General features: G+C 31.0%; 1 protein-coding gene across 1 annotated transcript in view; it reads right to left on the minus strand.

Annotated features, from left to right (window-relative positions):
• Positions 1-26,248, minus strand: part of LOC132943217 (uncharacterized) — a 284,209-nt gene that overhangs the window by 141,897 nt on the left and 116,064 nt on the right. Inside the window, exons 3-4 of the mRNA XM_061012095.1 lie at positions 10,438-10,536; positions 3,577-4,227 (exon numbers count right to left, since the gene is read on the minus strand). Of these exons, the coding sequence (XP_060868078.1) occupies positions 3,577-4,227; positions 10,438-10,466 (680 nt within the window). The 5' untranslated portion in view covers positions 10,467-10,536. The remainder of the gene's footprint in view (positions 1-3,576; positions 4,228-10,437; positions 10,537-26,248) is intronic.

The raw sequence follows: 26,248 nt of genomic DNA on the forward strand, positions 1-26,248 counted from the left end.
AATATTATTTAATACAAGTAGATAATATTAAATAATGATAAAACGAAAGAGAACTTTCAGTGTATTATTATCGTATGAAAGGAAATAAACAATAAGCCGAGTTTGCGAGACAAGAATAATAGGAAATCAGAATACTGGCAAAATAATTATTATTGTCTGGTCATAAAATTTTAAGGAGCTTATAATTTATAGTATTATAAACAGCACAGGACGGATTCATCGCAAAATACAGTACGGTTACACACTTGAGTGTTGATAATATTATAATATGTCTGTGAAGACTAGTTGCTGGCATTGTAAACAAATAAAATAACTGAAATCACCATGACATTAAGGGGTCACAGTTAAAATAGGACTATGCTGATAAAATAACAAAATTGAAAAAGGGCTTTTTACTGGTGTAATAACCGAAGATGGTGATATGGAATATTTCAGGTAATATAATATATAACAGCTACAAAAACTATTCAAAACCATAATCAATATCTGTTCTATAATATACATATATAGAAAATTGGTTTTCTGTAAAATAAATATTTTAAAATAAAAAAAGAGTCGATAAATTTAGTTGGTGCAAGGCGTAGGTGAGCATTTATAATTATTATGCTTTGGCAAACTGAATAAATTCGTAAAACTTTTTCGTTTAATTTATTTTGCGAGTTTCTATCGGAAAAGGGCTAAAGCGTAATATGATATTGAAATTGAAAAAAAGTTTTAATTACAGTTTTCAGACGTGATATAAAAGTCAAATAAGAATTAGTTAAAAAATAATGACGTATTATAAACTTCAAAATAAATTAAGACTTGCTATTGAGTTGAAACATTTATTTTTTTTTTGATGATAGTGATTGACAAAAATAGGTTTTATAAAATTATGGTAGTAATGTAGAATATTGGAAATGTCCATGTAGAACATTAGATATTATAACATTAATAAACCGTTTCAATGACGTTTTGTGTGGCTATAGAATTATTATAGCATTATACTTTAAAACGGAGGACGAGATCATTCCAAGATAATATTGCATGAGCTGTAGCAGAAATGTTGCAACGGGTTCTAATGGTAATGATACCGGGTAAAAAATATCTTTTAGCGAAAATTGATTGAAACGTTATCAATGTATGAAAATATAATTTAATATCATTGTGAGGTACCGTGGTATCGTGATACGGTTAATCTTGACCTATTATACAGGTGAATATAACTAAGATTAGGGCGTGGGTGTGATGCGGTGGTCGGCCGCAATCGCTATTTTGTACTACTGTCGAGCAATGTCCGGCGTCACTAGCTCCCGTATGACCACCCGGGTTTTTAGTGATCATTTGTACTAAAGCCGGTGTGTCTCGGTTCAAGGATATGGTTTTTTTTTATGTTAAAGCGATCAAATTTATTTCATTTTGTAAATTATAGGTCAGCAACCTGGCGGCGAAAGTGCAATCGAATACGAAAATCTAGATGTACGACGTTGGTGTAGCTAGATTGCCTATTCAGGACGCCGTGTTATAAAAATAATTCATATTATTATTATTATTGAAATGCAGAAAACAATATCTTCGCTTAAATTCAAACGATTCGAAAAATTTTCAGGCAATAGTATATATGCACTAAGAACACCCAAGTTGGTTATTTATAATAACATTAATATTTTGCTTCTTAGTTTCTATAAGGTTCGTCAAGTTTCAAAAAAGAAGTATTGAGAAAGATTTTAAATTAGTGAACTCTAAATGACTGCACTTAAACATATAAAACAATGTTAGAGTCATTTATATTTATTTTTTTATAGCTAATTCAGTGTATTTTAAAATTAAATAAATATTATAAATAATTAATATTGTTGTATTGTGTTAAATATAATATTATATAAGTAATATGTTTAGGTAATATTAACTACCCATAGTTTATCAAAACGTCAAAGAAAACTTGCAAGTAAATTAAATGTCGTATACGAAAAAGATAAACGTTATTAGTTTGTAAGAATACAGCCTATCAGATTGTATACATATATTATATACATTATATAATATGGTGCGTGAATTGTGTGCATGGTGACACAGGATTTTATGAGATTTGATGAAAACCGTTTCACCAGAAAGCTTTGTTTTGAATTAACAATAGGCAATGTTTGTTCGTCAAAATACGACTGCTGTATTAATGGATCGTGATAGTATATTATTCGAGAACATTCTCAGAGATATAATGAAAATGGATCACAAGGGTACATAGAATATAATGTGATGTGTCTAGAAAGTTGGCTGAACAATAATTGAACATTACATATTTTATAACCAATAAAAATAATTAAATATTATTATAAATATGCACGTTTAATTAATCTTTAATCAACATAATATGATAGCTTATTATAACATAGTTATCGCAACTACAATGCAAATTGAGCGTTACTAAACTTTTTAGACACTTTGGAAAACTACAGTAATTAATGTATACATCGGTCCTGCAGTAGCACATTTATGAAATTTCCATATTATCAGTAAAATACATAATATTATGTTCAATGTGTATAATATCTATAATAATAATAATATATTATACGTTTTTAATTGCCATCACTTAAACTCTCCTCAGTTATGATATCACTATATCAGCTTGTATTATTCTTATCTCAGCAATTAAAACGTATGATTAGATATTACAAAATACACATTATCTGTGTTTGAATATAATAATCATTAATTATTTGTTTTATTATAATATGTACCTATACATATTTATTATATTCACCACATATTTACGTCCATATCGTATACGTATTAAGTTTACTACTTTTTTTTCTGACATATCAACTTTTCAAAATAGGTTACATACTTTAACGATTCTAAATAAATTATAAATGTTTTAATAAAAATTATAATTTTCAAAAATAAATCTGAATTTATCAGTTTATGGAAATTACTTAGTGTATACATCCGTAATAAATGGAATACATTTGAAACGAAAGTATATACGATTTAGTGGAGATGACGTGTTAGATTATACTGTATACCATGATGTTATGCTCCGGTAAAATATATGTATGTAGATAGAATGTACTCGCAGACACACTTAAGGTGGAAGCAAAATAAAACCTGAATTCTCCGAATACTTTGGCAGAAAACTGATTCGGAATAAGAGCAGCGGATGACCATTGTGGTTTTGAGCATCTCCATTTTCGGAAAAACTGTATCTTTCGTTTAGAGCCGAAACCTACTTACCTACGACCTAACCTTTTCGGTCAGTACCGTATTCTATACAATTTACAATTATAACAACTTAAACAATTTTTTTTTTAATTTAAATAAACATAAATACTGTCCTATCCAAAAATGTGTTTTTCTATGATCATATTATTACATGGTATATCTGTGAAAAAATAAAAAGCTTAACAAGATGAAGCCCGTGGTTTTGGAGATCTGATCGCAGGACGGATGCTCACAGGATCGATAATTAGGGAAAAAACAATCCTCGAAGTACCTAACCTACACTGATTAATGTATCATATTACAGTCGTATAACTAATTACAACAATAACGACGTAGGTTCGCAATAATAATAATATAAATGAATATAATAATTACTCTCCGGATCCTCTGCGCCTGGGCTGCTGCGAAACGCTACTGGGCGTTATGATGGAGTCGCGGCGGGTGTTGAGCAGTTTGGCAATGTCAGCCCGGAAGTCGGTCTTGGAGTCCCGGCGCCCGCCCTTGCTGGACGACGACTTGATACCTGAGTCGACGGACGACTCGCGCCGCTTCCGGGACGACGTGATCGTGTTGGACCGACCGAACGGCAGTGTCTTGGCGATGTCGGCCAGCGTCTCGCGCCTGGTGATGCCCTTTGGCCGGCCACCCGACTTACCTCCGCCACCGCCACCTCCGCCGACGCCTCCACCTCCGCCGCCACCCGCCCCACCTCCACCTCCACCTCCAACGCCACCTCCACCCATGCCGGTGCCGCTCCACTCGCGCAATATGTCGGTGAGCTGGGCGAGCGAGCTGCGCCTCCGGCGCCGGCTGACCGGCGGCGACGTCTCCGCGGTCTCCGTCGGCGGCGACTCGGTGGTGATCTGCGCGGCCGAGTCCCGGCGACCGCCCAACCTCTGTTTGATCGTAGTCTCCTCCATCTGCTCGCGCAGTATGTCGTCCCAACCGTTGCCGCCCTGCCACACCAGTCCCACCTGGTGGCTGAGAATCGGCAGGTTGCACACGAAACATATGGCCGTCATCGTCCTGGATTCACGATGAACAATATTATACGCGTGTAACAGTTATGATTATTTATAATATTATAATAATGCCGTTTTATTTGTTGGTGTATCAGTGTTTCTCACTGGTCATGGTGGCCGAACATTGTTTGTTTATTCCGCGGAGCTAGTGTGTAGAGATATCAGTACGGTTATACGTGATATCCTTAACGAAATAGGTAATGTAATTTCTAAAAAAAAAAACAGTTGATTTACACCGTATGTTTTCAACGAGTACTGTCTGATGAATTTTATAATAGATAGGTATTTTGGGTTCAGTTATTTTCAACTGTAGCACCTCATATTTTTCAATATATTATACTATATTATGTCATAATAAGCATGAAATAAACACATTAAAGAGTCCATTTAAATCTTACATCGAAAACTTTTGAACTCATTCACTTCGAATTCCACGGGAAAACACAATATGGTGGAAAACTTTAGGACTTTGAAAAAAGTATGACATTCAATCAATAATCCAGGGTCTTCAACCATTTTAGGCAGTGGATAACCTATTATATTATTAAAAATTTCGTGGGCCGAATTCGTAACAAAAACAAGTATCAAATGATTAAAAATGTATTAAAAAAATACATGCTATGCACAAAATGTGTTCGTGGGCCTCAAACAAAGACAAACCAAGCCGTGGGTTGAAGACCCCTGCAATAGTCATTATATTTTAAGTGAACATTTCCAGCCCCTCCATATCAATAGTTTTCTACCTCTAAAGTTTTTCGTGTAATTTTTTTTTCAAGGGGTAGAAAATGTGTTTTTGCAGCGTTTACGTTTTGTGATCGGTTTTATTTTTCCGTACGTGATCCGACGGCGACAATTGTTCGGGTAGAATGATGAAACTACGGATCCAAACGTAAACGCCGAATAAAAGCACACGGAATAAACAAACGCGTATTCGATTCATGTATAAATATTATATACTATGTATTGTCATATCACGGTTAAAAAATTTGCTTAATTTATGAGAAAATATCGTAATTCAAATTTATATTAATTCCGTCGACACATTCGCAGAATTATGTCGTAGAACAAGCTACAAAAATAATCTTAGTTTGTGGGCATTACCTATAGAAAAAATGGGTATTGAATAAGAGTTTTAAAAATAAATTACAATTTGAGCTGCAATATAAAATCCGTCTACACGTAAATCGCATATTAAAATAAATTGCCCGCAAATAAATGAAATTACAATAGAAATTATTCATCAACATTTACTGATAAATAATATTACTGTAAAAGATTATTGGTATTATAATCGTCATACATATTACGTTACGATATTTTTTCACACAGCACTATTAACCGCAATAGTTTATATTATACTAACATTTAACAATTGAAAGTAATCAACTAATTATCTAAAACAATAACGACTAAATTAAAAAAAAGCAACTAATATAACAAGCTAAATCGTTATAACTAGGTAATAATAAATAGCAAAATCAATCGTGCACTAAGTCAATTCACTCAATGAAAAATAATGATTTCAAACCTTAAATCAAATAGTCTAAATCATTTTCCACAAATTTTAGTTTTGGAAATGTGTGCTATTTTTATAAAAAAATTTAATTGGTGTTACTGTGCTAGTGTCTCTCCTATATTATGAAGTACAATATCGTGTATGAAAAGAACCCTCGTCTAATGGAAAATAAATGTACGGATCACTTACTATATTATAATATATGCTTATCGAAAACATTGTCGACAACGATTAGTAGTTAATTAGTAGGTATACATGTAAAATGCATGTTATACGTAACAGCAAATTCAGAAAATTTCGATTGAAAATCGTATAGTATAGGTATATCATATACAAATATGACGTTCAATATCAACGGAATAAAAAATTATGATTTAATATCGAAAAAAACAATCAAATACTAAACACATGTATAAAACAACAAACAACGTTTACAGGGTGATCCATTTAAATGACTACACTAATTAAGTCTATTAGTAAATTTTTGTATTTTAGGATACGATGTATACAGTTTAAAGCACTGTAGATTATAATCTACAGTGGTTGAAAGTAACTAAGTGTACACCACATTCTTATAAAATATACTTCAAAATGTATATAAATTTCGTTTTCAAAAATACAATAGTTTAATTAGAGAAGTATTGGAGAGTAGCCATTTAAATATGGATTACTCGGTAAATAAATATAAAATGTATAATGTATAATGTATATCTTATACAACTTATAATTTATAGTGGGTATACACATTTTACCGGTGCGATGAAAAATTCAATAAACCACTCTAACGAATAATTTATTTATATCTTGCGAGCGTGACCCGTGCATAATAATAATGTTTTAGATTAATGTGTATAATATCATAAAAATACATGTGTAGAAAATACGTGAAGAAAATCAATAACATTATCAGTTCGTACGATGCAACAAAGTGGTAAACTGGTAATGATATATTGTTATAATAAAATTTGTATAGTTATTATATCAGTTAAGCCGCATAGTATTAAACTTAGGTACATGCAAACAGGGACGGAAAACTAACCACGCGTGCGTAGACTACCATCGGAAAAACTTTCGGAAATTCATATGGCCGTAGTGCGGCACGTCAATTTAATGGTTTAACGGTATCCAATTATCCGTTTCGTTGCAAATTAGTATGATTGACGGATATCAGTTTCATTTTTTTATTTAATAAAAATTGGCATCAACGGTTTCCGGGTGTTGGGCGCGTTAAAATTACGATGACATCTATCTGTTGCGTGTATCGCGGCGTGAAAAGTGCTAAGTGACTTATATTCATTTATTTCTAAAAAACGAACTTCCCAGTTATCGCCGTCTTTCACAATTATTATGAAATTAATTTACCTTTAAAATGCATTGGTAGGTATAGTATTTATGACTTTTGATGGTATATAAAAATAGCTATATATAGGCGTGTGCTAGAACTGTGCTATAACTACCGAAATGTATAACATAATTTTATCAGAGGTATATGATGCTAAATAGTATTCAGCCATTCGGGATAATATATTATTGATTAAAGTTAAAATTAAAATTTTTTTTAGTTTAAAATGTGTAAAAAAAAAAATTATACGTTTTGTGCTTTTATGTTATGCATTTTATAATTTATTATCAAAATAATATTTGTAAATAAATCAATCTTTCTAGGCATAAAGAGTTTTTTTACAAAGTGTGCACTGTGCAGTGTGTACACCCCGTGCGCACACATGAAAACAAGGATTATATTAATGAGAGTAAAACGTAAAATGTAAAAAAAAAGTGATATAGTTCGTTTCAATACAAAAAACAGCACCCGTGATGCATTTGGTTAACAACAATTATCTGTGTTGACATGGTCTTTGAAACAAAACAAACAGTTATTATATATTTTGCGTCTGCGATCCAGTGTAGTCGTGTGTTCGACGTAATACTCGGTCGACGAGAGAACATAATAATAATAATATATCAAACTGAATTTGTAATGATATTAGGTATATTGTTCGAACTATATTCTCTTAGGCATTCTCACCTCGCCTGAGAGTCGGCCGAGTTATAGAAGGGACGAGTTTATAAAGCCCCTACGACCCTAACTAATATGCATATAGTATTATTCCTTTTAACATTAATTAATATTTTTATTGCTCGAATAAATTCAATTTACTTGATATATCGAAGATTTCTCTGTTGTGGTTGTCTGTCGAAAATTCGAGTACGCCTGTGGCTTTATTGAACAATATGCTTAAATTGAACAAAAAATATCTACGTTATGAATCATAACTTATGATATAGGTTCTAGGACTACGTTTTCATGAATGCGTTTTTAAAATCAAAACAAGACTTGAAATTATCTCATTGGAAAGGTATACAGATTACAACAATACGAGTATAATATACATTTAAACAATTTCTTATTATGGATATTATGATTTTTATAACTTTCAATTGGAAAATAAGAAACATAATATTATATGACTTTGGTATGGGATTTAATTATGTACTCTTTGTAACACTCGGTATTAACTTTATCTTTTCATTCATATAATTATAAGACGTGTAATTTTCATATAATTTATGTACAATTTAATAAAACTTATAATATTAATATTGAAATATACTGAAATTAAATATTAATGTTGCCGTTGATTAGAGTTCGTACTTCCTTGAAGTAAATGCAAAAGTTCAAACCATATATCGAAACTTCAATATGAAAGTGGAATATGTTTTTGTCTCTAACGTACAAGTTATTATATATGAAGATATTTGTGTTCATATGAATCGTGACCCCGTGATCAAATGGTATAGATTTTGTGACTGAGATCTGAGACAACACATCAAATGTATATTCCCCCTGGTCTTGCTATATTATACCATTCAGCGTATTAGTATTTGAACTTGGACCGTAATCCATAACATAAAAGCTGATTCACCAACCACGCTCAACCCTATTTTACAATTTCCTTCGACAATAAACTCATTCAAATTCTGATTTTTTTGTATACTTAAGAACCAAATTTTGAGTTGTTTTTCATTTTTATACTGTTTAATTGGTGTTGTTTGGCAATATAAACATTATTAGGAAAATAATTTTAAGATCTGAATAAAAAAGTTTTCGAGTAGTTTTTGATTTATTAAAATATGGATATGGATAATATCCTTTATAATTGGATTCACTAAAATATAAAATAGATATGAATATTTGATATTGGATCTAGGTAGTACCTATTAATATTACACTTGGACAATTTTTACAAGTATTATAAATGTTGATAAATTAATAATAATTACTATAAATTTCAAATCATTATAGCCTCTATATAATCCAATCGTATTATCGTGGGTCTATAACTATCCTTAGTGTAAAAAGTTAAATTACTAAAAATCTATTCGTTTGAATTTTGGCGTGAATAAATAAATATTTTCATCCGCTTAACAATTTACAGAAAAAGTGTGGTTTTATTTGGAAAAAAAAGTTTGTATCACTACAGGACATTCCTTAAATGATATACAAATCTAAGTGGGTATTGGAAATCTGGTTATCATGTATAGGTACTTAGAAAATTAAACATTAGAATTTCAATAAAGTAATTAATAATAGAAAAACAGGTAAGCATGTTTGGCAAATTACTCAACCTTGAAATATTTTTTTTATTCTTATTTTTAATTAATGAAGTGTTATCACTGTATTTTAGTTTATTGTTTTTAAACTTTCATTCTCTATCAAGCTTAGTTTATTTTTAATTAAACGTTTTAAATGCTGGTTAGGTTATCACTCTTGGGAATCTAATAAGCGGGAGAAATAAACAAATTCAAAAAAATTATTTTTGTTTTTTTAAAAGTAGGTATTTATAATGACAACCGTTTATTTATTTTTCCGGATTATAGGTAAATATATTTATGAATCACTTGACAACTATACAATGTCAAGTCCGCTTTGTATCAATATCAATAGTTCATTTTTATTACTGTAATTATTGCCACTACGAACGAGCTGTGAATTGAGATGATAATATTAAACGAGTGGATGAACACGTTTAAACTATGGAATGATAAAAAAAAATATTACATACAACTCGTATGAAATGACCAGAATTTGCATTTATAATTAGTTACGTATATAATTTGAATTTTACTTTTTTGATAATTAAAAATGTATAGATATAAATATAAATATAAATACGTTTTGAATGTGCACTCGCTCCGACCCTAGCCGTTTACACATTTTTTTCTATTCGAAATTTTCTCGTTATTTCTCGGCTCGATATAGTTAACAGCAAAACGACTACGTTAGTAGAATACATTATTATTTTAATTTAGGGACACGTAATATTATTATAATGAAAGTATTTGCGTGGAAAAATACAAATTAAACGCTGCCGGAGAGAGGTCGTTGATATATTATCATGTGGCACGCGCAAACAACATAGTACAGTTGAACCAATATATATATATAAACATTTATATATATGTACATACAAAGATATTATTATAATTGTATCATTATTAGGAGATGTAATATTATCATATCATGATCAGTTTCCGCCCTTGTTCTTTGTGAAAATATAATAAATCAATATAAACAGTAAAATTCAAAACAGTATCGTTCGCCGTCAGGAAACGTTAACGTCTAGATGAAAATATAAATAAAATATACAATCAAAATAAAATAAAAATAAAAATGGAGATGTGAATGATGATCGGGACCTGTAATGACGAAGCCTCGGATACGCCATAATTCATTTTCTATTGGCGATTTGTGACTGTGGCAGCGTCCTACTCTACAGATTTATTTCACCATCACAACTGTAACACACACACATCGTGCATTTTGCTAATTTTCAGATTTTTTTTTGATGCTATGGGTATGATTAAAAACATGGCAAAAGTAGGTAGTACAAAAAACGTAAACAAATGAAATAAATATCAGCTTTTAATTAATACGTTGTGACAAATATCCAATTGTACCAATAATGCTACGTCCACACAAATATAATTTACCTAGTTATATATTATACCTAGTTATCATATTATATATAATTTATTGTACCTGGAAATATAATACATTAAATAGTTGCGATAAAAATATATTATAGTGTTAATATTATAACGGATTGTACAGTTTGACTTAATACGAATAATAAAACGTAGACCTTTACAAGGTTTATGAAATATAACTGCGACAGAATTCATCGTTTGTCGTTGTGTCGAGAAAAATGTTATTGCTCAAACAATTATAATGATTGTTTGAATACTAGTAAAGTAACTATAAGTAGGTATATGTTTATGACGTTTGATTCATTAAAAATAATTAAATTGTTGAATTTGGCTACATTTACTTCAATATTCGATTACTGTATTTTAGGAATATTAAATTAAAACTATAAGACTTACAAAATGACACTGCGATGTATACTGTAATGTAGTAAAAAAATAAATGGAAATCTACTTTTACGCATAATGATCAATTATCACCATAAGTAAATTTTGTTCCGTATGATATAATATAGGTAGGTAGTTAATAGAATATATATAAGTCGTACTAACTAATACGTATTCCCAACTTTTATTATCCCAACCTTTATTCATCACGATTTATTTATGATGTTTCAATGTCAATATGAAATCTCATGTGATTTGAGCAGTATGATATAATGTCAACGTATGGTCTACAGTAGGTAATGAAAAACACACATTATCTGACCCCTTGAAAAATAACTATAATGAAATGACAATACAGCGAAAAAACTGATCGAGTTTGTTGTTTGAAAGCACGAAAACAAATACGAACGATTGCATTACATTCATTAAACATTTATGTTTAAAGTAAAAGCAAACATGTATTTATTACACAGTGGCTTCTATCAAATACAAAATACCTTTTAAGTGTTTTAGTTCACATACATTTTAAGTAATGATGTCTTTATATTGTTTTCAAGTTTTGTATGAAACGCTTTCGCATAATAATAGATCAATAAGTAATAACATTATTATAATAATGTATCTATTTTAGACAATATATTGTGTAATAAATAATAATATTCTATTCCAATGGTTATTTGTTTTTGTTCCCTGCCTTATTCACCTCTCTAATACGTCTACCCTATTAAAAAATCAGATTTCATATTTATTTTCCTGGAATTGACATAGTAGGTAAATATATGACTTTAGAATCTTGGAACAAGAATAGTATAATATATTTAGAATTCAAAGGTCATCATCAGTCGACAGAATATAGAATAATAAATAATATTTGATTACCCAGAGACCGGGTGGTCTCAGATTGCCAAAGCACAATAATATAGCGACTGCTCACGAGTTGTGACATTAAATTTCGGAAATGGAATAAAACCTTCGGATACCTACCGAGTTTCCGGAAAATCGTTCAAAACGTATTTCTTCGAACTCGAATATGGTAACAGTCAGCGACATCTGCGGGTGACGTTTGGCGGCCACGTCTCGGTGATCGTCCGAAAGATCGCGCCCGACGTTATAACCGTACGTTGTAGGTGAGTGTATAATAATAGAGCGTACCGGATTTCCGGTAGAGCCTGCAGCTTATCCGGTCGGGTCGCTTTTCCGTAGGTACTATTTTCGAAATTACCGGGGGGGTTTGCAAAAATCTGCGGTCCACCGACGCACATACACCACTAACGGCCGAGCACGTTTTTCCGACAATTTTATTATTATATCGTTCGCGCTAATGACCCGAGCACCGGCATCGGTTGGTCGGGGAGTGCGGGAAATGAGCGACAACAATGAATGTAGCGTATTGTTTTCTGTCCCTTCCACCCCCCCCCCCCCCCTTCAACACACACCCATTCACCACAACCCGGTTCTGGTCGCCCCCGAAAGGTGGTTAGGTAATGGGCAAACCTTCGTTATTTTTGATATCAGCGTCTTTCTGCACCTCCGCAATTATATAACTATTATTATTATTATTATTATTACCACGCTTTGGTGGTTGGCCGGCGGGAGACACCTCGTTTTCATCTCCAAGTCCCGAGCATCTCGTATTATAACGACCTTCCACGGAATACGCCCATGTCTGGGACTGCAGGAAACAGTGTACTATATAATATACAATATAATTGGACCCTGTTCGACGTATATATAAAATAGGTAATAATAATAACAATAATAATAGATACCTATAGTACAACGTGTGTAAATAATAATAATAATAATAATACAACGTCACGTATGATTCACGAGTATAATAATAATATTACGAAGTTATTGGTGTTATTGGTGTTATACATTATATTGTTATCATCATGAATTCGTCGCTGTAGAAGATTAGAAATACTTCAAAGAATATTGCACGTATTATAATATTATATCAATAATATATTATACTGCGTTTATCGTCATAGGCACGTCACCGCTATTGTCACCTAATTATAAAATTATATATTATGACGTGTTAAGAAGACTATTATACGATTGCCTTACACGGAGCTCAGTGTGCAGAAATTACACGTCACAAGCTGCGACCCAGATCGAACCATTTTTGATTTATATTCGTCGTTTTTACAAGCCGGTCGTCGAACCGTTATTATGATAATATTATGTACGATAGGATTAAAATATTTTCAATAAATCTGACACTTTGGAGTATTATACTTGGTGGCGTCGTTCGTATAAAAGCGGTGGACAATGGTGGCATATTTTGTCTTTATTAAATGTACTATAATCACACGAGTTTGAGCAGACCTATGGGTGAAATCCAACGTCGGTTGTTAGTGAGATCGGCGTTAGGTTACTATATTGGAACTTTGGTATGCATTTTTTGTTTATTAATTTATTGAATTATTAAATTATTTTTTTATATAGTTTAATACTCTAATACATAGTTTTTATATTATTATAATTATTATGAATATTTATAAATATTACAGAGGTTAATTTCATCTAATCTACCTATAATTGCTATATTATATTTTTTACTTTTATATTTTATATTCTATAGGTAAAGACGCTTAATATAAAAATCAATGCATACATAGTATTACAGTTATCACTTTTAAAATTAGATTACCCTCCTAGATGAGAGATAAAAATGTACCCTCCTTATTTTTTATTTTTTAATGATGGATTACAAGTTTGCATCCTCTCGAAATAAACCATAAATAACGCCAGTGAATATAGGTATAGAATATGGTAGTATATTACTACTTGTGTGGTCACAGATATTTATAACAGATTCGGAACGTTTAAATATCGTTGGTGTAGTATAACTGTTTGCTCTCGGTGAATTTCCTGGCTATAAGTCGATAAAAATTACCCTGAGTAAAATATAAATCTAATCGTTATTAATAAACGATGTTGTAGCTAACGGGATACATATTTTTATAAAATCGATTTCAGAATTAATGGCGTTTCTTTGACCGCTTCGGTGAGGTTTTTTTTTATTATTACTCTGAATCGTTGGAATTAAATGCATTTGTAATTTCTATCATTATTAGATGATTGATTTATAATCATACCAGATTCCGATTGTACAACATTAATGTATATTTAATCATTATTTTTTTTCTACTTTGAGCATATTTTATAATAAAATGGTTAGTGTGCCACGACTGAGTGTGTATACAGCTAAAAAAATATTTTCATAGAACAATTTTTAAAACACGTCGGCAAAAAAATGTGGATAATATGTATATTGTATGTAACATAATTTATTCAAAAATGAAACTTTATCTTTATAACATATGTCTAGGTGTGTCCTTAAGTGATAAATAATATGTATTGTTAGTTTTAATATTATCATTGTCGTTTAGTCAAGTCAATAGGAAGTGTCACTACTGGGTGGCTTCTTTCAACAATCGCATTCATGTTCACGTAGTTTTAGCCCATATTCTTATTGTGCCTCCAAGAGGCAGATTGTATATTTCATATAATAATAAAAAAGAAAAAGAAAAAAAAATCACTGTCGTTGACGTTATATTTTATAATTTGATGAGTTGAATAAGTTTTGTTCTAGACATTTATTTCTTCAATGCACTTTAACATGAATACCTTTGAAATGTATATTCTTAAATTGCGCTTAGAATGAAAACTTTTTTTTTCTATCATAAACTCGAATTTGAATTAAATACAAACCAACATTTTTTGTTATTACAAAAACAATTTACTTTTTAATATCAAAATGAATTAAGTTTACGTTATTCGAGGGATGTAATAATGTTCAATGATTTAATATAATATAAATATATTTTATACAAGGTTTTTTGTAGTATATTTAGTACAGTCACATAATTAATTATTTTTTTTTCGTTTGATGTATATACCGTAAATATAATAAATACAATTTTCTTTGCTTCGCATTTTATAAAATAATTATTTTGATCATGTTATTAAAATTATTATAACTTTATATAATATTATTTATGATAAAAATATATGACCAAGGTTATTAATTATAGAATTATTATAATATTATAAGCTATACAGAAGTACCCGTGAATTGCCTATACAATGCGCCGTGTTACACACACGACATACATTAATACTTTAGGTACAGCTATTGCATTTTAATTTAAAATCAATTATATGATTCACGGTTACAATCAAACATAAACGGATTAGTTTTATTTTAAAATCCATAACTGTATCTATATTGGAGGTATTCAATTCTAATTGAACTTCTTAGTTCTTAATATAATAATTATTGCAGTTGTTTACAATGAGTGATAATATTATTATGTATTGAGTCTAATAAAAAACGCTTGAGCCAAGTCCTTAGATTAGCTGTATCATGCATTGTTTAATATGTTTACACAAATTTGTGTGAGGTTTTTAAAATGTATGAAACGTATAATAATTATGTCATGAGGATTACTCGTCACTGCAAATAAAAATATTCTTTTTCATTTTTATGGATCACAATATTATATTATTACTATGTAACTATATTTTATATGACATTTTTTTATTCCCAGTTGTGATAAATTTCTATATAATAATTAGTAAATCGATACAATTAGTTTGAATATCTGATAGAAGGTACCTAGAGTATTTAAAACTGTATTTGATTTATTATCCCTAAATACGCATGTTTCACAAAAATTGAAATATGTAACAATATTACAAATAAATACAATAATATATAAAATATTATAGTGATACATTCCATATTATATATTATAATAGAGATAGGGGAGAATTATCACATTATGAATATTGTTATTTTTCAATCAAACTAAGGGAACGCTACCTTCATAAAGTTCAATATTTATTTTCGTTCAATACTGACGAATGCATATTATAATGGAATGTTTGGGAATTTACTATACATATAACAGTGTACTGCAAAGTACATTTTTTGTTGTTGTTACGCTTCTGACTTTATTATTATTATATATATTTTTTTAATTAATGATTAAAATAATAACATTTTTGCATAACTGTATTCGCTGTTTTTGCTAAATCTAAATAACATACCCCTGTCAGTACAGCCCCCTCCATGTCCCTTTGGGAAATCGAGGATATATTTTGATAATTCAACACCGTGAAAAACGTGCACAATAGGTATATTATATTAGCCGACAATGAAATTAGTAGTGTATGTAATATAAAAAAGCGGTTGTTTTTCTTTGGCATAAATAATATAAAATAATATTTTACCCTTATAAAATTGAATTGCAGTATCCATCAATTGTGATGAGAATGAAAATTGGATATGAATGAGTTTTTAGTTTTATAAGTATAATATTATCCTTTTCCTGTCGTCCGGTTATGTTGGAATAACGTACGTAAAGATAGGTTACATCAACAAAATACGTCCGTCAGTTTTTGGCGGATAATTTGGATCGTGAGTACGAGAGATACAGTGGACTGCCGAGGCGGATATTTGTGGGCACCGAATCCGCGTAAGTCGGTCATCTGGTGGCGAGATAACGATCCCGTTAAAACGCCTTTTCGGATCGCGTCAAACAGTTCCCGTAGGACGTGGACGTTGACGGACGTGATAAAAAAAATGATTTATATGACCTACCAAGTAAAACGATAAAATACCCTGGGAGATTGGACGTGAGGCTTCGGAGGTGCAGGTGATACAATCGCAATTAGGTCGTATGTATATACAGCGATATCCTTCAGCGCATGAGACCTTGTCGTCAGCTCTATGCCAACGCGAGACCATCATCAATAACGATCTCATCTGGCCACACGTTCTATGCTGACAATTTTACGAACTTCTATAGTTCTATGTACATGTATTTTATGATACGCTTTCGATTGGTATTCAATGTATATATTTTGACATTTCACACTCGCCAACATTCCTGTTTTTTACTAATTTCGCGTTAACCGTATACGATGATAATCACGGACAATCTTGATATTTTCCATTAAAAACAATAATACTTCCAAGACATATATAATATATAGGTTTGTAATACATTTACATATAAATAAAAAAAAATCATTTCAAACTGTGATTTTAATCGAGTTAAGCCGGGTGTTTAGGTTAAGTATTTTCATATGATTTTGAGAAATAAAAATAGGCATTTTATTCGCTCCTTTTTGACCTTTAATTTTATTAATACAGGTGAAGTTGCTTCGGTATACGTCTTTTTCAGCCGGATCTAACCTTGTCAGATATGAATAAAACACATGTATACAAATGAATAAGCCAAATTGACTATACTATTATGCTGCGTTTGTAATATACTTATTTTATAAATCAAATTAGTTGGACTCAACGTATTACTTGTAATATTGTATTCAACTCGACGGGTGATTATCATTATGTATAGTTATAAAGGTTTAACAATAAGGTTAGTATTTTATGGTTAAAATTGTCCAATAGTGGAAAAATCAATTTTAATTTAAAATCTGTATTATTTTATAGTACCTATTGTCTTTATGTCACTAATAATTATTATTTTACGTCCACAAGTACCTAGGACGTACCACCAGGACGTACCTATTATACGCATAACGTTGCTTATGAAAATTAGATTTGCCACCGCGTGTCACCGTGATTTCCAGAATCGACGGGAAAACGCGTAATGAAATTACCTGCAAATATTAAGCGATACGTTATTAAATGTAGACCGAAGCATATAATAATATAAATGGGTATAATAATGATAATAATATATACGTCACGTAGGAACCGGCATATTGTGTCCCCGCAGTGTGTGTGTGTGTGTGTATTTTCGGGCGAGAAAACGTTGTCGCGTGCGCAACAATCCCTCGCGGGCACATTAATCATTTTCCTGTACTTTCCGGGTGCCCTCCACCATTAAAGAGATTAATGCCAAATTTCTTTCCCCCCCCCCACGCGCGCGCGCGTGTACTTCCGAAGAAGAGGTCTTTCCAAGTTTCACGAACTCGTTATGCACTACATACACACACACACACACACACCGCAGGCATATCCCATCGGCTAAGTATAGAGCTCCACGCAACAGGGTGCTGCGGAAGAGACGCAAACACTTTGTCCTCCTCGCGTGTGCGGTGCCTAATGGATTTTCTAATTTCGCAATCACACGAGACCGGATGAGCCGGTGAACGCGGGAGGACGCCCGTTTCCGAGACGGCGTGGCGACGACACGTCACACGTCCCGTGACAAGTAAATGATCGACGACGGCGGCGGCGGCGGTATTCACGATCGGATCTAACTCGTAAAGCATATACAGTATAATATTAATATATTATAATATATGCGTTATAATAATATTATTATTATTCATAACAAACACATGTATAGTGTGATTTAATGTACTAACGGTGCCTGCATCTTGGCTATGATACATCGGACGATATTGCAACGTGGGTACAGAACTGCAGCGACGACGCAAGTGTGTAGTTTTGCATAATTTGTTTTAAGCGCCTAAACGCACATCATCGTCGTCATACAGCGACCTCACAGCACACCGAAATATATCGCAGGTTTTTTCGCAATATTAGACGATATTATAATACTGCGATATATCAATAAATATTGTATATTGAGACAACTATCAACAGCCTTCGAATTGGAAACATGCAGGCAATCACTAAACAATCTTTACCTCGTCTAAAGAGAAGCGCCTCCTTCTCCCATTATACCATCTGCGCAGTTGCACAGTCGGACATGTTATTATTATTCTAAACGAATGCCTCGCCCGTGGATAAGATATGCGAAAAGCTTATAAGATTTCCAACATATTGTCAGAGTCTCTCAAACGATGCGTCGCCTAATCGTTATTAATATTCATAATAATATGCAAGCTACCTACACAAAGTCATATAAGATTAGTTTATTCTTAATCATGAAGGTACAACCATGATAAAGGTATTTACTGCGTATATATTATATTGTAAACAACCTTATATTTTAAATAATGCAACAATATTGCGCTCGCAATGTAAAATCCAATTAATAATAGTAAATAGTTTATCCATTGTATGTATAGGCAACTACTACAACTCTTGTAGTTTTGTTTAACACCATGAATTTTTAACTCTTTACGGACAAAAAACAATTAACGTTATTAGAGGAAAAAAACAACAGACTGTAATATAATATAAGACAAAATAATATTGCCTATGTGGTGTGCACCCTTGATAATATTATGTTCTATATTTATTTAAAAATTGTACGGGCGTAGATTAAAAAATGACAAACGATTAGAAAACAATTTAAGAATATACTCGATTCTGTATAATTCCACAGCTATTTCCCATCGACAACTGCGCGTGGTTTGAAACGATTTACCGATTTACCGTTTTGGCGTAGGCTATTTCCCTCGTTTCCAATCCCCTCTAGATCTTGGAAATTACACAATATATATTTTATAATACAACAATAATGTCAATTGTTTATTAATAACCGAGTCTAATGGATTTGCGATCCCTAATGATTATCTTCTTATATATATATATATATATATATATATATATATAATCGGTTTTTCCTCATAAAAGATAGAACTGAACGAATACTACTGAATTGTATAGTAATTTTTTACTAAACAAAATACGATCCATTGAAAAATTTAATTAATAGTTTTTTGTATTTTATATCTGTATACTAATAGATTCGGTGACCGATGTCGTATTCCGATACTTTTAAAGTTCATATTGTTTTAATAAGTTTTGAAATTATTAATGTGAATACATTTGAGCGGAGTGTGAATATTTAATTTAATTTAATTTTTTCGTAACTTTTGGTATTTCAATGTTTTTTAACAGCTGAATACCCATCATTATGATAAATTAAATATATTAAAATATCTATCAAGAACTTTCATCTATGGAATATTTACCTACGGACTTTTTCAAATTTTTTAATACATTTATGGAATACCTACAACTCATGAACTATGTGTTGCACGTGAGATACATTTTTACCTAATATACGAAGCTCATTTTGTCACTTTAATTTTGTTTCACGAGAGTAGTTGTTAATACCAAAGAATACATTATTTAAAATGTGGATTTAAAAATATCGAATATTGAAGAGGGTTTATTATTTATAAGCATTTAAATATTCGATAAGAGCAGTTGAGAGACAGGGAAAAATTGTATTTCCTGGCAATGTTTACCGTACTAATCCACACCTCTATATTTTTTTAATGCTGTTGAATAATAAACTATTGGTTGGTTGGTATTCGACATTTTTTAGAAATAAAATATTTTGCTCCATAATATAAAACTAAAATAATGGGTTTTTGTTTAAAAAAAAAAGTAAATATTATAGTATAATATATTATACACATAAAACTTAATAACTCACAGGGTTGACAAAAAAACGCTATTGTTTATCAAAAACATTTATAACAAAATGTAAATGTATAATTAAAACTCAACCATATTATGATACACAGAGTTCCATTTAAACAATCACTCTGTATATATTCACCGTTTTATAAACTAATATAATAAAACGTAAATTAAACATGTGTTTACGAATAAAATATACTACCACGTTATTATTATTTTTTTTTTTTTTACTGTACACTACTATATACATTATACGTACATGTCATTGATGTCGAATTTGTATTCAAACTTGAGTGTTTTACCCGACTCTAATGTTGTTTTAACATACACATCCAACCAACCTCGTAATTAACTCATGTTCATGAAAACGCCCATATAAATCAATTATAGATGCGAAAGGGCGAGTTTTATTATGAGTTCATATACGAGGGCTTTTAGAGTGATAATTCATTTTGCTGTCGTGGGTCTGTTTTTTATTTTGAGTTGCCGAATTTGACATTAGCCCGTACAAATCGATTTCCTTATAACTAAACAACCGCAACACAATCGGTCATACGATACAATCATTTAACGCGGACAAAACACTTAAAATAAGTTTGCTGTTGGTTTTTTTTTATTCCTATTTTGTAAAACGCGTCTACTTAAATTACACACGAGTGTATGTCTATACACAGGAACTGAAAATGTTCAAAAAGATCATCAAAGCCATACTCTATTACACTTGTTTGTCATAAAAAAAAAACAATTGAGCTCTCTAGGTAACGCTGTAACACGATCGGTTGAAAACTTCTTAACACACTCGAGCATTTTTATTCTCCAGTCAAGTATGAAGTTATGTTAAGGTTGTTTGTTAAATTATTTTACTTTGTATTATGTACCTACTATCAGAGTTATTGAAGCGAGAGTAAATTTTAAAAAGTTTCAAAAGGATCAATAACATTATTACTAGATTTAATGCTTTCCATGCAATCTAATCTAAAGTTAGCTGCCTTTATTTTAAATCAAAATAAACTTTTCTTTACAAACTAAGATGAAGACTTTTTTTTTTTTTAATACGATTTTATTCTCTCCTGTTAACCCATATAATAAATATGATCAATAACATAATATTTAGATGAAAATTGAATTCCTATAAAAATGTTTTACAAGTAAAAATTTCTGAGAATTGTATTTAAATTATCTAGGTAGGTATCTACTTAAACATAAAAATATAAAACATTGATTTAATGCTATATCAGCCGATGAAATATTATATTATATATTTATATAAATTGTTTACTCTATATAATTATTATACAGAAATATATAAGTAATTTAATATTAATTGCATTTTATGAAAATAATTTTATGTGCCCTTTTTTACTATAAATACAACGAAAAAATATGAAAGTACAAAATGTAACAAGAAGCTCTAAAGTATTATAAATTATAAAATATACTGCCCTTTATTTTTTTTTCAAGCAAGAAAGAGAATATCCAGAATCTGTAAAGTGTATACAGTTAATAAAATAAGCAATTCATATAAAAAAAGGTCAAATACATTATTTAATTAATATTTAATTAAAAAAATAAAATTTTTTTTAAGTGTTAATTATTTTTATACATAATTAATTTTTAAAAAATGTTATTATTTTCTCTCAGTTATATTAAAAATCATCAAATTATATATATTAATTATCTAATAAATTATTGGATAAATCCCATTCAATAAAATATGTCATTACCCCGCATAACGGTAGGTAGGTTATTGATTAAAGTTTTGCAGAAACAAAATGGAATGAGGCAACAGTTTACAGATTTATTCAATTTAAATTATGTTATATTCATCGTATTAAGTAATAAACTAAGTATGTGATTAATTTGATTGAAACTAACAGAACTTCAAAGAAGAAGGGATCAAAATAAATGTGTATATTATATATAATTTATAATAATATATTTTTTAACGAATAATTTTATCGTACGTCAACTTGTTCGTTAAACTTTATTCGATGATTTATTTAGTCATTTAGCATTTAGCATTAAATTAGGTACCTATTTTTTTCAGTGAAATGTTCGAATTTCGAAACTGTTAAAAAGAGAAAAATATACTATAATATGATTGTCTTATCTTAGAATTTCAGTTGTAAAATAACACTGCTTATTGTAACACGACATGCTTCTATTAATATAGGTACCTATTTCACTGTAAACTTCATAACGGGACACCTACAATATTAGCACAAGACCTTCGTAGATACAAATTTTGTTTCTCAGTAAATAAACGCTACCATCGAACGATACTGTAATCAAATATTAATCATAACATGAACAATTTCCCACATCAGCTGTGCTTTTCATTCAAGGATTGATTTTCCCCCATAGTTATAGTGGGGTGCATTAGTGTGTATATTATGTAAGACGAGCGTGTATAGGAATTTGAGTAGTTCTAGTTCAGTTAAGTACAAGATTTTCTTATCGTTTGCTAATATTTCAGGGATGTCTTCTCGATTCAAAGTCACTTATACTACCAGTTGGTAGCTGGTATTTTCCTTGGTTTACACCGAGTACAATGTTCCTGGGATATGTTTACCATTGGTAGAAAATACCGTAGGGTAATCCCCTCTCCATCTATTAGAATACTGGCCGACGAATAGATTACAGACGCACTGATTATACTAGTAGCTAGATGCTGCTGGGAGAACCTACCCCAACCGGAACTTGCCCATCATATAATATTCATATTACCTTACGAGTATACGGGTACGTTGTATTGATTGCAAAATACTCACGTGTCTAGTATGCCGGACAAAAAGACATTTAGAAATAATAAAGAAACTAACCCGAAATACTGACATTATGAATGGATTTTTTCTTAAGAAATTATTATAAATTATGATATATCATGTTAACGCGATGAGGTATAATGGTACAAATTATTGCATTATCGTTACATTATACATGGGGTGAACCTACAACCAGCCAGCCGATCATTCTTGTCATACACACTATAACGTGTATATAATATGAGATAGGTATAACATCTATTTTTTTTCTACTGTTATTATAATGTATTGTGTACACCCGAATAATGATATCCATTTGTCATTCCGCAAACGGTCCGTCTTCGACTGCAGGTAGTGATGTTTTGAACGGGCACAATATATGATATTATAAACAGGGTGATTCACTAAGCATACTCGCCCCCGTTTCCTTTCTTCGATTATGCAGTTATTCAAAATCTGATTTAGTTAGTATATTATTTTATTTATTTATGTTTATTATATAGTTAATATATACTATATACATAATACAAATCGATTATTATTGATTATTGAAATTGTCGCGTAAAAAGATGCAATCGTTCAAGCACAAAATTGCATACGGTAACATCGTGTTGTCGTTTATTGTCATATTTTGTTTTATTCTAGTGACCATTGAACAGTTATTCGATCAGTATATGTACAGTTATATCCAACGATATTGTCATTGCAGTGTACAGATATTATGGTCACCTAATCACAGAACGTTGTGTGTAGAAACTTGTTGGTCGTCTTAACTATAATATCGATTTTCAGAGAAACCCTACATTGCTGGACAACCGCAGTGTCGCAATAATTGGTGGTGGCAATTTTAGAGGGGTTATTATTAGCGATAGAGTTTGCTCTCTCCTGTAAACCTTAAAGTCATTGTGTACGCGTATTTCCGTTTTTAATGCTGCGACCACCTAGATAATGTGTTACCTAGTTGACCATAGTTACGCCTACGGCCAAACAGTCGAATAATTGGCAGGTTTGGTCATTATAATATTTACGTAGAACATATTGTGCATTATTAAAACGTATGCGAACTGTAGTGAATTTATAATAATAATGTTATGTATCGATTCCCTCAAAACGGAAAGTATACCTGCAAGTTCTTATCGAAAACAATTCGTTCGCCGTTATCTATAATATTGTCCCAGTCGAAAATTGAGTTTTTTTTTAAAAATATCTTGCGCCCATTACGGTTAGTGGTTTGGGATTAACATTCTCTCTTGCGAGCTGTAATAAAAGCTTTTTCGGATGAGCCACACACAAAGATATTTTAAAGCCTGGCGTTTGCGGTTTTTTTCTTATGTAAATCACCAAAAACTTGGCATGATGGTAATGTGGGATTGTTTAAAAACTTGTTTGACGAAGATTGCTCTTTTAGATTTATCACCCGCCATCTGCCATCATTGACCATATTATAATATATAAGACCATGCAGAGGAAAAATCAATGAGAGCTTAATAATATATTGTGTAGTGGCTACCGAAAATGTACGATGGCTCGAAAACCTCTGCGTGGTTATATACTGTCTTATCATTATTGCTACCCGAACTCCACCCCCGCGCATAAGGTACCATTATCGTTACGGTGGACTATCATCGCCATTGTTGTGTTCAGCTACGATTACGATTTATTAATCTTTCGACATTTTGACTGTCGATTTTTTTTCTTCTTCCGATCATAACTCGAACGCCAACGGTGAAACGATAGCGTTATGCTGCAGCGATGCGAGTATATTTTATTGTTATTGCGAGGGTGATTAATTTAGATGGTAGTTATACACTTACATCTCAATATATTATATATTATTAAACGGCGTTTAACGCCACGTCTGCGCTGCATCGGAATTGTTAAACTTTAGCGTGTAAGGGACATCTTATACACAATAATATATTATGTTATCATAGTATTATATATGTATTATTATTGTAACGCAGAGCAGTACGGGTACGACCGTGTTTAAAAGTTAACGCACATGTTTGATTTATCGGCTGGTCGAGATTTTAACTTAATCCACGCGCGCTCGCACAGCGTTATTTCGAATTTCATATTTAACTATTTGATAGCTGAAATTATTGTATATAATATGAACATATAGTATACAATTTATTATTTACCGTCGTGCAGTTTTTGCTATGGTATAATATTGTGTACCGTGCGCTATTGATCGACCATAAACCGTGTGAAAATGACGAAAAGAGTATAGACGTATTCGTGTAAGGGTGTTAATGACAAAAGTACGAAATACTACAAATGTAGAATTAAAACCAATACAATTAAAAATAACCCAAGCTCCAAAATAATGTTAAATTACATAACTTTTATAACTAGGTAGTAGGTAATAAATTATTAGGTCGGTAATTAATTATCTTTTTAATGTTGATCTCTCTTGTTCAACATAAATTGGTGCTGTAGCGGACTCCCTCGTAAATGGTATCTCCTTCATGGGCCAGCGGGCATTTGCGTGATAATAAAATATATTAATTATGGTGGTGCCCTTAATCGTTATCATGAAAAAAAAATCTTTTTAATTATATATATTATATTCCACACTTTATATAATAAAGACATTATTCGTACTTTAAATGAGACCTTTATTGATAAATAATTTAATACATTTCTCATTTTTTTTGTCTAGCTGTGTTATACTTCAAGAGGAAAACAAATTAACAACAATAAAAGATGGCACTCTGTGCATTTTTAGTGTGCGTCGCTTTTAGGACAAATCGATAGTTGGTGTACTTCTGTTTAAGTATAATATTAACTTCATGAGCTAATCGATTTAGGTATACTTCCGCGGTATCACCAGCGAAAATGAACAATTTGGCACATGTTATTATATTGTTAGTGGTTTCATAGTTTATATATAGTATGGCTAAAAACATTTTTAAAACATTTTGTTCAGCGCCACCTGTTGGACATTGTTTAATCTTCTCTCTCAACTTTCCTAGTATATCTAAGTAAAATGTCTGAAATGTTTGTCAAACCATTCCAGTAGTTTTGAGTC

Source organism: Metopolophium dirhodum, chromosome 4 (genome assembly GCF_019925205.1).
Source record: "Metopolophium dirhodum isolate CAU chromosome 4, ASM1992520v1, whole genome shotgun sequence".
Classification (NCBI taxonomy): Eukaryota; Metazoa; Arthropoda; class Insecta; order Hemiptera; family Aphididae; genus Metopolophium; species Metopolophium dirhodum.